The sequence below is a fragment of the Pleurodeles waltl genome, chromosome 2_1 (assembly GCF_031143425.1).
Source record: "Pleurodeles waltl isolate 20211129_DDA chromosome 2_1, aPleWal1.hap1.20221129, whole genome shotgun sequence".
NCBI classification, from domain to species: Eukaryota; Metazoa; Chordata; class Amphibia; order Caudata; family Salamandridae; genus Pleurodeles; species Pleurodeles waltl.
Window position 1 is genome coordinate 29,224,495 of NC_090438.1, and position 12,365 is coordinate 29,236,859.

Genomic DNA, 12,365 nt, shown 5'->3' on the forward strand with positions numbered 1-12,365 from the left:
TAGGAGGCACTACCCACCCAGAGGTACCTTTTGGAGTTGGTTGATAAGGAAGACAGGTCAGCACTCCAGTACAGAAGCTGGAGAAGAGTTCCTGATGTGTGCAAAAGGTGCCCCACGCTGGGAGCAGGATTGCAGATGGGTGTTGGTGAAGGATTTCCACCAAAAGGCATTAGCAAAGGCAAATTCGTAGTTGGGAGGAAAAGAGGTGCTGCCAGAGACCAGCAAGGTCCATGAGGACTCTCCCATCCTGGGAAGAGTCACAGGGGACCCTCCGCGTAGCAGAAGGCCCACAGGAGCAAAGGCATTACGTACAGGTGCCCCACAGGACAGGGACAAAGAAGTTGCTGAAGCAGCCCACCAAGCACCACAGAAGTTTCTCCCACATCATCTGAGGACCACGCATAGGCCCAGGAGTTGCAGGAGGAAGTGCTGGGGGCTGGAGCTACACATCACCTGAAGCTCCCCTTTGAGGTGAAGCAAAGAAGCACTGGCAGCTGCAAAGGACGCAATACATGGGGGTACTGTCTTGCGTGGAGTGGAAAGGACTTACCACCACCAAAGTGCGACAGCTGGTAGAGAGGACCAATGGAGACTCTCCGGACCCACCACCCGTGATGCAGGACCCACACCACAGGATGAGGGGAGATCCACGCAGCCGGTCGTCATTGCAGCCAGGTACCTGTAGTTACAGGAGAGTGATGCCTTCATCCAAGGGAGATTCCTTCTTGTGCAGGCTGAAGAGTTGCAGTCTGAGGATACACAGCCAGGGAAATGTTGCAAAGCTGGTAAGAATTCTGGATACAATGTTGCAGAAGAGTCTTCCTCGTGGATCTGCAGCTTGTAGGTTCCTGGAGGGTCCAGTCACGGTTCCGGAGGCCAAAGCAGAGGGGTCCTGTTGGAATCTTGCAAGCTGAATCGGAGGACCCACCCCAGAGGAAGACCCTATATAGACCAAAGAAGGAGCTTAGTCACCTAACCAGGTAACTACCTATCAGAGGGTGCCTCTGACGTTACCTGCCTGGCCACTCAGATGCTCCAAGAATTCCCTGCCAACCTTGGAATCAAGATGGCAGAACCCTGGGACCACCCGTCCCTGTGGTGGTGGTGATCCCCCTTTCCATTGTCCAGTTTCGAGCCAGAGCAGGGGGTGGGGGTGTCCCTTAACTGGTGTGGACTGGTTTATGCACAGAGGGCACCAAATGTGCCCTTCAAAGCAAACCAGTGGCTTGGGGAGGCTACCCCTCCCAAGCCCGTCACACCTATTTCCTACCTCCCTCTCCCAAAGGCAATCCTTTGTCTGCCTTCCTGGGCTTGATCAGATCAAACAGCAGGAGGGCAGAAACGTGTTTGAGGGGTGGCAACAGCTGGGCTGCCCGGAAAACCTTACAAGACTGGTGGTAGCAATGCTGGGATCCTCTAAGGAGCCCCCAGAGGGCATAGAATCATACTTCCAAAAGGTGTGTAGGAAAACGGCTCCCTGTTGCAGTTCCCCCCCACTTTTTGCCCGATATTGATGCTGACTTGACTGAGAAGTATGCTGGGACCCTGCTAACCAGGCCACAGCACCAGTGTTCTTTCACTCAATGTACCATTGTTTCCACAATTGGCACACCTCGTGCATGACAGACTCCCAGACCATATACTCTTATGGCTACCCTGCACTTACAATGTCTAAGGTTTTGCTAAGACACTGTAGGGGCACAGTGCTCATGCACTTGTGCCCTCACCTATGGTATAGTGCACCCTGCCTTAGGGCTGTAAGGCCTGCTAGAGGGGTGACTTATCTATACTTCATAGGCAGTGTGAGGTTGGCATGGCACCCCGAGGGGAGTGCCATGTCGACTTAGTCATTTTGTCCTCACTACCGCACACAAGCTGGCAAGCAGTGTGTCTGTGCTGAGTGAGGGGTCCCCAGGGTGGCATAAGACATGCTGCAGCCCTTCGAGACCTTCCCTGGCATCAGGGCCATTGGTGCCAGGGGTACCAGTTACAAGGGACTTACCTAGATGCCAGGGTGTGCCAATTGTGGAAACAAAAGTACAGGTTAGGGAAAGAACACTGGTGCTGGGGCCTGGTTAGCAGGCCTCAGCACACTTTCAAATCAAAACTTAGCATCAGCAAAGGCAAAAAGTCAGGGGGTAACCATGCCAAGGAGGCATTTCCTTACAACCTTTATCTTTAAATTTCCGGCCATCAAAGCCTTCATGGAAGCGCTTAAACAAGTGATTCTACCAACGACTCTCCCTGCCCCCTCTTGGAATATTAAGGTAGTACTTACAAGACTCATGGGGTCCGCCATTTGAACCTCTACACATGTCCTCTTCAATGTTTAACTTGGAAAGTGGCATTCTTAGTCACCATCACTTCACTTGTGCATTAGTGAGCTCCAGGCTTTAACCTTAGAAGAACCTTTTTTCTAAATACAGAGATAAGGTGGTTCTCCGCACCAATACTAGATTCCTACCTAAGTTTGTAGCTCAATTTCATCTCAACCATACCATTGAATTGCCAATTTTTTCCCCCTCAACCAGACTGTTGTGGAAAGAGCTCTACACACACTAGATGTTAAGAGCACTTACGGACTACATTGATAGAACTAAAACATTTAGGAAGTCTAAACAACTTTCTGCTGCCTTTTCCCACCTCCCAAGGGCAACCTTAAATCCAAAGGAGGCATAGCCCTGGGGCGCTGTAACAGAAGGCATGAGCCTTTGAGGCTCACCGCCAGGTGTTACAGCTCCTGCAGGGGGAGGTGAGACGCACCTACACCCAAGTGTAGGCTTCGTTCCTGGCCTCAGAGTGACAAAGGCACTCTCCCCATGTGGCCAGAAACCCATTTGGTTGTGGCAGGAACTGGTCAGCCTAACACTGGTGTTGGACTGGTATACAGGGGGCATCTCTAAGATGCCCTCTGTGTGCATTTTTCAATAAATCCCACACTGGCATCAGTGTGGATTTATTGTGAGATGTTTGATACCAAACTTCCCACATTTCAGTGTAGCCATTATGGAACTGTAGAGTTCGTAATTGACAGACTATGGAAAGGGGAGTGACCACTCCCCTGTTCATCACCACCCAAGGGGTGGTGCCCAGAGCTCCTCCAGAGGGTACCTGGGGGTTGCCATCTTGTTTCCAAGGTTGGCAGGGAACTCTTGGAGTACCTGAGTGGCCAAGCCAGGCAGGTGACATCTGAGACCCCTCCTGATAGGTGCTTACCTGGTTAGGTGACCAACTCCCCTTTCAGGGCTATTTAGGTCTCTCTCTCTTGGGTGGGCACTCAGATTTGCCTTGCAAGATTCCAGCAGGATTCCTCAGTAACCTCTGCTTTGATGTCTGACCACTGGAACCACGACTGGACCGTCCAGGAACCAACAAACACTGCTACAACGAAGAAGCCTCTTCTGCAACTGTTTCCACGTCTCCTGCCAGCTTTGCAACATTTCCCTGGCTGGTCATACTCACAAGACTGCAACTCTTCAGCCTGCACAAGAAAGAATCTCCCTTGGAGTGAAGGAGTCCCTTCCCTGCAACCGAAGGTACCTACAACAAGCGAAGACCGGCTGCGTGGATCCCGAATCACGGGTGGTGGTTTGGAGTAGTCCTCTTGATCCTCTCTGCCAGCTGTCCAACTTTGGTGGAGGTAAGCCTCTGCCTTCCCACGCAGGCCAGGACCCCTGTGCACAAAGTCTCTTGCAACTGCCAAGGCTTGTTTGCATCTCCTTCAAGGGATCTTCAGGCAACGTGTAGCTCCGGCCCCCAGCACCCCATCCGGCGAAGCACAGCCTCCTGCGTGGTTCTCCTGCGGTGTGGGCTTCTTCTGAGACTCCTGTGTCCCCATCCTGTGGGACTCCTCTGAGTGCTGCCTCTACTGCTGTGAACTCTCTGCGACGCTGAAGGTCCCCTCTGACTCCCCCTCCTGGGATGAGTCCTCCTTAGACTTGCTGATTCCCGGCAGCACCTCTTTTCAACTAACCGCGAGTCTGCCTTTGCCAAGGTCCATTGGTGGAATTCCTGCATCAACTCCTGTATGCAATCTTACTTCCAGCATGGGGCTTCATCTGCATTTATCAGGAATTCTTCTCTGACTCCAGGGCTGTAGTGCTGACCTGTTCATCACTGTCGACAATCTCCTGCATCCACAGCTTGGTGAGTAGTAGCCACTATTCCTCCTGAACTCCATTGTGGCTCTTGGACTAGGTCCCCTCTCTCCACAGGTCTTCTTTCATCAGGAATCCATTGCTGGTTGTCTTGCAGGCTTGTCTGGGTGTCCTTTTCTTTTTTTTCCTCCTTTTGGGTGGTTTGGGGAAAATACAGGGTTTTGCTCCTGCATTCCTGGTCGCTGGGGGGTGCTGTGTTCTTACCTCTGGTTTCTAGTATTCACAGCTTCCCCTCTACACATTTTACTTACCTAGGTGGGGGTGCCTTGTTTGCATTCCATTTTTTAAATATATTATTTGTGCTACCACTAGGGTCCCTATTGGTTATTGCTATTTGGACTGTTTTCTAACCTTTTCTAAGCCTGTGTCTGATTAATAGAGTATATATTTAGTGTATTACTTACCTCCTATTGGTCGGTTGCCCTTCTAGTATTTTGCAATGATTTGTGCCAAAAGTAATGTACCTTTATTTTTGTACAACGGAGTGTTTTCTTTCATGCATGTAAGTACTGTGTGACTACAGTGGTATTGCATGAGCTTTACATGTCTCCTAGATAAGCCCTGGCTGCTCATCCACAGCTACCTCTAGAGAGCCTGGCTTCTAGACACTGCATACACTTTACTAATGGGGGGATACGTGGACCTGGTATAAGGTGTAAGTACCTTAGGTACCCTCCACACACCAGGCCAGCTTCTTATATCCTGGTACTCACCTCTTGAGGTTTCTAGTTCCCCTCTACTGATTCTACTTCCTTAGGTGGGGGACTGAGTTTAACATTCAACTTTTTTTAGTAAATGGTTTGGCACCCCCCCAAAGGGCCCTCACTGTTTGCTATAGCTTTTACCATTGCGGATTACTTTCTATGCCATTTTATAATTGCTAATGTGTATGTAATAGTGTGCTTAACTACCTTCAGTTGGGGTATTGCCTATACAGTATTTTAGCATTTGTGTTACCACAGTAAAGTCCCTTTATTTTTGTAACACTGTGTGGTTCTTTCATGTGTGGTAGTGTTTTGTGACTGTAGTGGTATTGCATGAGCTTTGCATGTGTCCTAAATAAGTACTGGCTGCTCACCCACAGCTACCTCTAGAGCGCCCCAACTTCCTAGACACTGCCTACACTACACTAATAGGTGATACCTGGACCTGGTAAAAGGTGATAACACCATAGGTGCTCACCACACACCAGGCCAGCTTCCTACAGACAGTAATATGCTAATCCTCTGCCCCTGCAACTGAATGCAGCTTCTCTATAAGGTATGATAGGAAGTAACCCATAAAGAATGAAAGCCAAGTGCAAGCCTTGGTAGAAGGCCTTTATCCTGCTACGTACGTTGGCCCACATCTGCAGTGTAGCAGGGTCAATCTTGTACAGCTGGTTGAAGTTACAGTACACCACAGCATCTTCCGGCAAGCCGTACTGTGAACGAGTTGTGACTATTATCGTGCGAGGCACTTCCTCACCAGTCGCTGCCTTATTGTTGATCTGGAAAAAAAGATGAAAAAGTCCATTTAATTCAACTGAATGATGGTAGTAAGGAATTCATTCTTTAGGTGTATTTCGGCTCCCTAGCATATGGTTTCTATACCATAGAAAGAACAAGTCAAGTGAGTGTCTTTTTTTAATTAACAAAATGACAGGATTATATAGCTTAAACTGGACGGTGCAGATTTAATATATGCATGGCTAACAACATGGCAAGATTGCTTGCCTTTTGCAAACTCACAACTCTTACATCTTTAGTTTAAAGTACCATCACCTCTTGCGAACATAATGCCACCTGCTGAATAAAAACATTAACAAAGCCAATAGAGACTGGTGGGACTGCCACCCTCATGGGAGTGCGTGCACACGTGAGGTCACAGGCGGCCGTCTTTGAATGTTTCTGTGGTACAGTTTTACATAAACATTCACAGATGGATCCCGTGCATGCGCACATTGTATCCTTTTACAACGGGTTGAAAACCCACTGAAAGAATGCGGTTGGTTTCGGCTCATCCACATGCCTTTTTGGAATGGGTTGAAAGAAAGTGGGGGAGAAGAAAAGGAAAATGTCACTTACCCAGTGTACATCTGTTCGTGGCATCAGTCGCTGAAGATTCACATGTTGTGCATAGCCCGCCATCTGGTGTTGGGTCGGAGTGTTACAAGTTGTTTTTCTTCGAAGAAGTCTTTCGAGTCACGGGACCGAGGGACTCCTCCTCTTTGTCTCCATTGCGCATGGGCGTCGACTCCATCTTCGATTGTTTTCCCCGCAGAGGGTGAGGTAGGAGTTGTTTGTTAGTAATAGTGCCCATGCAATGGAGTGAATAAGTATGTACCTATTTAAGATTTAATATATTTACAAATGTACAAAGTTGAAGCTAACTTCCAAACGGCTACAGGCTCCCGGGGAGGTGGGTGGGCACATGTGAATCTTCAGCGACTGATGCCACGAACAGATGTACACTGGGTAAGTGACATTTTCAGTTCGATGGCATCTGTCGCTGTAGATACACATGTTGTGCATAGACTAGTAAGCAGTTATCTCCCCAAAAGCGGTGGCTCAGCCTGTAGGAGTGGAAGTAGTCTGAAATAAGGTTCTTAGTACGGCTTGACCTACTGTGGCTTGTTGTGCTGATAGCACGTCTACACAGTAGTGCTTGGTAAATGTGTGAGGCGTAGACCATGTGGCTGCCTTACATATTTCGTGCATTGGAATATTCCCTAGGAAGGCCATGGTAGCGCCTTTCTTTCTGGTTGAGTGTGCCCTTGGTGTAATGGGCAGTTGTCTTTTTGCTTTAAGGTAGCAGATTTGGATGCACTTAACTATCCATCTGGCTATACCCTGTTTCGATATTGGGTTTCCTGCGTGAGGTTTTTGAAATGCAATAAACAGTTGTTTAGTTTTTCTGATGTTTTTAGTTCTGTCGATGTAGTACATTAGTGCTCTTTTGACGTCTAATGTATGTAGTGCCCTTTCAGCTATGGAACCTGGCTGTGGGAAGAACACTGGTAGCTCTACCGTTTGATTTAGGTGGAACGGTGAAATAACCTTTGGCAAAAATTTAGGATTGGTCCTTAGGACTACTTTATTTTTGTGTAGTTGGATAAAAGGTTCTTGTATTGTAAACGCCTGAATTTCACTTACTCTTCTTAGAGATGTGATGGCGATGAGAAATGCAACTTTCCAGGTTAGGAATTGTATTTCGCAAGAATGCATAGGTTCAAAGGGTGGACCCATGAGTCTTGTTAAGACAATGTTGAGGTTCCATGAAGGAACAGGTGGTGTCCTTGGTGGTATAATTCTTTTGAGGCCTTCCATAAACGCTTTAATGACAGGTATCCTAAATAGTGAAGTTGAATGGGTAATGTGCAGGTATGCAGATATTGCTGCGAGGTGTATTTTAATGGAAGAGAAGGCCAGGTTCGATTTTTGTAAGTGTAGTAAGTAACCCACTACATCCTTTGGAGATGCGTGTAATGGTTGAATTTGATTATGATGGCAGTAGCAAACAAACCTTTTCCATTTGCTTGCATAGCAGTGTCTAGTGGATGGTCTTCTAGCTTGCTTTATGACTTCCATACATTCTTGTGTGAGGTTTAAGTGTCCGAATTCTAGGATTTCAGGAGCCAGATTGCTAGATTCAGCGATGCTGGGTTTGGATGCCTGATCTGTTTGTGTTAACAGATCTGGCCTGCTGGGCAACTTGACGTGGGGTACTACTGATAGGTCTAGCAGTGTTGTGTACCATGGTTGCCTTGCCCACGTTGGTGCTATCAGTATGAGTTTGAGTTTGTTTTGACTCAATTTGTTTACTAGATATGGAAGGAGAGGGGGAAAAGCGTACGCAAATATCCCTGACCAGTTCATCCATAGGGCATTGCCTTGAGACTGCCTGTGTGGGTATCTGGATGCGAAGTTTTGGCATTTTGCGTTCTCCTTTGTTGCAAATAAGTCTATTTGAGGTGTTCCCCAACGTTTGAAGTAAGTGTTTAGAATTTGGGGGTGAATTTCCCATTCGTGGACCTGTTGGTGATCTCGAGAGAGATTGTCTGCAAGTTGATTCTGGATCCCTGGAATAAACTGTGCTATTAGGCGAATGTGGTTGTGAATTGCCCATTGCCATATTTTTTGTGCCAGAAGGCACAGCTGTGTCGAGTGTGTCCCCCCCTGTTTGTTTAGATAATACATTGTCGTCATGTTGTCCGTTTTGACAAGAATGTATTTGTGAGTTATGATTGGTTGAAATGCTTTTAATGCTTGGAAAACTGCTAGTAGTTCGAGGTGATTTATATGCAGCTTTCTTTGATGTACGTCCCATTGTCCTTGTATGCTGTGTTGATTGAGGTGTGCTCCCCACCCTGTCATGGAAGAATCTGTTGTTATCACGTATTGTGGCACTGGGTCTTGGAAAGGCCGCCCTTTGTTTAAATTTATATTGTTCCACCATAGAAGCGAGATGTATGTTTGGCGGTCTATCAACACCAGATCTAGAAGCTGACTGTAAAGAAATGGCTCCCTGTTGCAGTTACCCCCCACTTTTTTGCCTGATACTGATGCTGACTTGACTGAGAAGTGTGCTGGGACCCTGCTAACCAGGCCCCAGCACCAGTGTTCTTTCACCTAAAATGTACCATTGTTTCCACAATTGGCACACCCTGGCATCCAGATAAGTCCCTTGTAACTGGTACCTCTGGTACCAAGGGCCCTGATGCCAGGGAAGGTCTCTAAGGGCTGTAGCATGTATTATGCCACCCTAGAGACCCCTCACTCAGCACAGACACACTGCTTACAAGCCTGTGTGTGCTGGTGAGAACAAAATGAGTAAGTCGACATGGCACTCCCCTCAGGGTGCCATGCCAGCCTCTCACTGCCTATGCAGTATAGGTAAGACACCCCTCTAGCAGGCCTTACAGCCCTAAGGCAGGGTGCACTATACCATAGGTGAGGGTACCAGTGCATGAGCACTGTGCCCCTACAGTGTCTAAGCAAAACCTTAGACATTGTAAGTGCAGGGTAGCCATAAGAGTATATGGTCTGGGAGTCTGTTTTACACGAACTTCACAGCACCATAATGGCTACACTGAAAACTGGGAAGTTTGGTATCAAACTTCTCAGCACAATAAATGCACACTGATGCCAGTGTACATTTTATTGTAAAATACACCACAGAGGGCACCTTAGAGGTGCCCCCTGAAACTTAACCGACTGTCTGTGTAGGCTGACTAGTTCCAGCAGCCTGCCACACCAGAGACATGTTGCTGGCCCCATGGGGAGAGTGCCTTTGTCACTCTGAGGCCAGTAACAAAGCCTGCACTGGGTGGAGATGCTAACACCTCCCCCAGACAGGAGCTGTAACACCTGGCGGTGAGCCTCAAAGGCTCACCCCTTTGTCACAGCCCAGCAGGGCACTCCAGCTTAGTGGAGTTGCCCGCCCCCTCCGGCCACGGCCCCCACTTTTGGCGGCAAGGCTGGAGGGAACAAAGAAAGCAACCAGGAGGAGTCACTGACCAATCAGGACAGCCCCTAAGGTGTCCTGAGCTGAGGTGACTCTGACTTGTAGAAATCCTCCATCTTGCAGATGGAGGATTCCCCCAATAGGGTTAGGATTATGACCCCCTCCCCTTGGGAGGAGGCACAAAGAGGGTGTACCCACCCTCAGGGCTAGTAGCCATTGGCTACTAACCCCCCAGACCTAAACACGCCCTTAAATTTAGTATTTAAGGGCTACCCTGAACCCTAGAAAATTAGATTCCTGCAACAAGAAGAAGGACTGCCCAGCTGAAAACCCCTGCAGCGGAAGACCAGAAGACGACAACTGCCTTGGCTCCAGAAACTCACCGGCCTGTCTCCTGCCTTCCAAAGATCCTGCTCCAGCGACGCCTTCCGAAGGGACCAGCGACCTCGACATCCTCTGAGGACTGCCCCTGCTTCGAAAAGACAAGAAACTCCCGAGGACAGCGGACCTGCTCCAAGAAAAGCTGCAACTTTGTTTCCAGCAACTTTAAAGATCCCTGCAAGCTCCCCGCAAGAAGCGTGAGACTTGCAACACTGCACCCGGCGACCCCGACTCGGCTGGTGGAGATCCGACGCCTCAGGAGGGACCCCAGGACTACTCTGATACTGTGAGTACCAAAACCTGTCCCCCCTGAGCCCCCACAGCGCCGCCTGCAGAGGGAATCCCGAGGCTTCCCCTGACCGCGACTCCTTGAATCCAAAGTCCCGACACCTGGGAGAGACCCTGCACCCGCAGCCCCCAGGACCTGAAGGACCGGACTTTCACTGGAGGAGTGACCCCCAGGAGTCCCTCTCCCTTGACCAAGTGGAGGTTTCCCCGAGGAACCCCCCCCTTGCCTGCCTGCAGCGCTGAAGAGATCCCTAGATCTCCCATTGACTTCCATTACAAACCCGACGCTTGTTTCTACACTGCACCCGGCCGCCCCCGCGCCGCTGAGGGTGAAATTTCTGTGTGGACTTGTGTCCCCCCCGGTGCCCTACAAAACCCCCCTGGTCTGCCCTCCGAAGACGCGGGTACTTACCTGCAAGCAGACCGGAACCGGGGCACCCCCTTCTCTCCATTCTAGCCTATGTGTTTTGGGCACCACTTTGAACTCTGCACCTGACCGGCCCTGAGCTGCTGGTGTGGTGACTTTGGGGTTGCTCTGAACCCCCAACGGTGGGCTACCTTGGACCAAGAACTGAACCCTGTAAGTGTCTTACTTACCTGGAAAAACTAATCAAAACTTACCTCCCCTAGGAACTGTGAAAATTGCACTAAGTGTCCACTTTTAAAACAGCTATTTGTCATTAACTTGAAAAGTATACATGCAATTTTGATGATTTGAAGTTCCTAAAGTACTTACCTGCAATACCTTTCGAATGAGCTATTACATGTAGAATTTGAACCTGTGGTTCTTAAAATAAACTAAGAAAAGATATTTTTCTATATAAAAACCTATTGGCTGGATTTGTCTCTGAGTGTGTGTACCTCATTTATTGTCTATGTGTATGTACAACAAATGCTTAACACTACTCCTTGGATAAGCCTACTGCTCGACCACACTACCACAAAATAGAGCATTAGTATTATCTATTTTTACCACTATTTTACCTCTAAGGGGAACCCTTGGACTCTGTGCATGCTATTCCTTACTTTGAAATAGCACATACAGAGCCAACTTCCTACACTGACCCTGTGCTTGTGACCATTGTGATGCTAGGCACTGTTGTAAGGGCCGCATGTGCAACCTTGCGTTTGGGACAATGGCTATGCATGAGGACATCATGCCTAGGAGTTGTAATATCATCTTCGCCTGTATTCTTTGTGTTGGATACATGCGTTGTATAATCTTTTGGAAATTTTGAACCCTTTGTGGACTTGGAGTGGCTATTCCCCTCGTTGTGTCTATTGTCGCTCCTAGGTATTGTTGTACCTTGCACGGCATAATGTGTGATTTCGCATAGTTGATGGTGAAACCGAGTTTGTAGAGGGTTTGTATGACCTGATCTGTGTGGTGTGAGCACCTTGTCAGTGAGTCGGTCTTGATTAGCCAGTCGTCTAGATACGGGAATACGTGTATTTGCTGCCTTCTGATGTGTGCAGCCACTACTGCTAGGCATTTTGTGAAGACTCTTGGTGCAGTTGTTAAACCGAACGGCAATACTTTGAATTGGTAATGTATTCCTTTGAATACGAACCTTAGGTATTTTCTGTGCGACGGATGTATTGGTATGTGGAAATACACGTCTTTGAGATCTAAGGTTGTCATGTAATCTTGTTGCTTTAGCAATGGTAACACTTCCTGTAGCGTGACCATGTGAAAGTGTTCTGATTTGATGTATGTGTTCAGTGTTCTGAGGTCTAGGATTGGTCTCAGTGTTTTGTCCTTCTTTGGTATTAGAAAGTACAGTGAGTAAACCCCTGTATTTGTTTGTGTATCTGGTACCAGTTCTATTGCGTTCTTTTGCAGTAATGCTTGAACTTCTATTTCTAGGAGGTCCGAATGTTGTTTTGATATATTCTGTGTTTTTGGTGGTATGTTTGGAGGGATTTGTAGAAATTCTATGCAATAACCATGTTGGATAACTGCTAAGACCCAAGTGTCTTGTTATTTTCTCCCACGCTTGGTAATACGGACTTATTCTTCCCCCCACTGTTGTTGTGTGGAGGGGATGAGTGACGTGTGAGTCACTGTTTGGTTGTAGGTGTTTTGGGGCTTTG

General features: G+C 48.1%; 1 protein-coding gene across 9 annotated transcripts in view; it reads right to left on the reverse strand.

Annotated features, from left to right (window-relative positions):
- OGT (O-linked N-acetylglucosamine (GlcNAc) transferase) overlaps positions 1-12,365 on the reverse strand; it is a 486,071-nt gene that overhangs the window by 88,103 nt on the left and 385,603 nt on the right. For all 9 annotated transcript variants that reach the window (XR_011198862.1, XM_069209047.1, XM_069209086.1 and 6 more), the window contains exon 19: positions 5,494-5,646. Coding sequence is in view for 8 of the 9 variants with exons in the window: in XM_069209047.1 (XP_069065148.1) it covers positions 5,494-5,646 (153 nt within the window). In the remaining variant the exon portion in view is untranslated. The remainder of the gene's footprint in view (positions 1-5,493; positions 5,647-12,365) is intronic.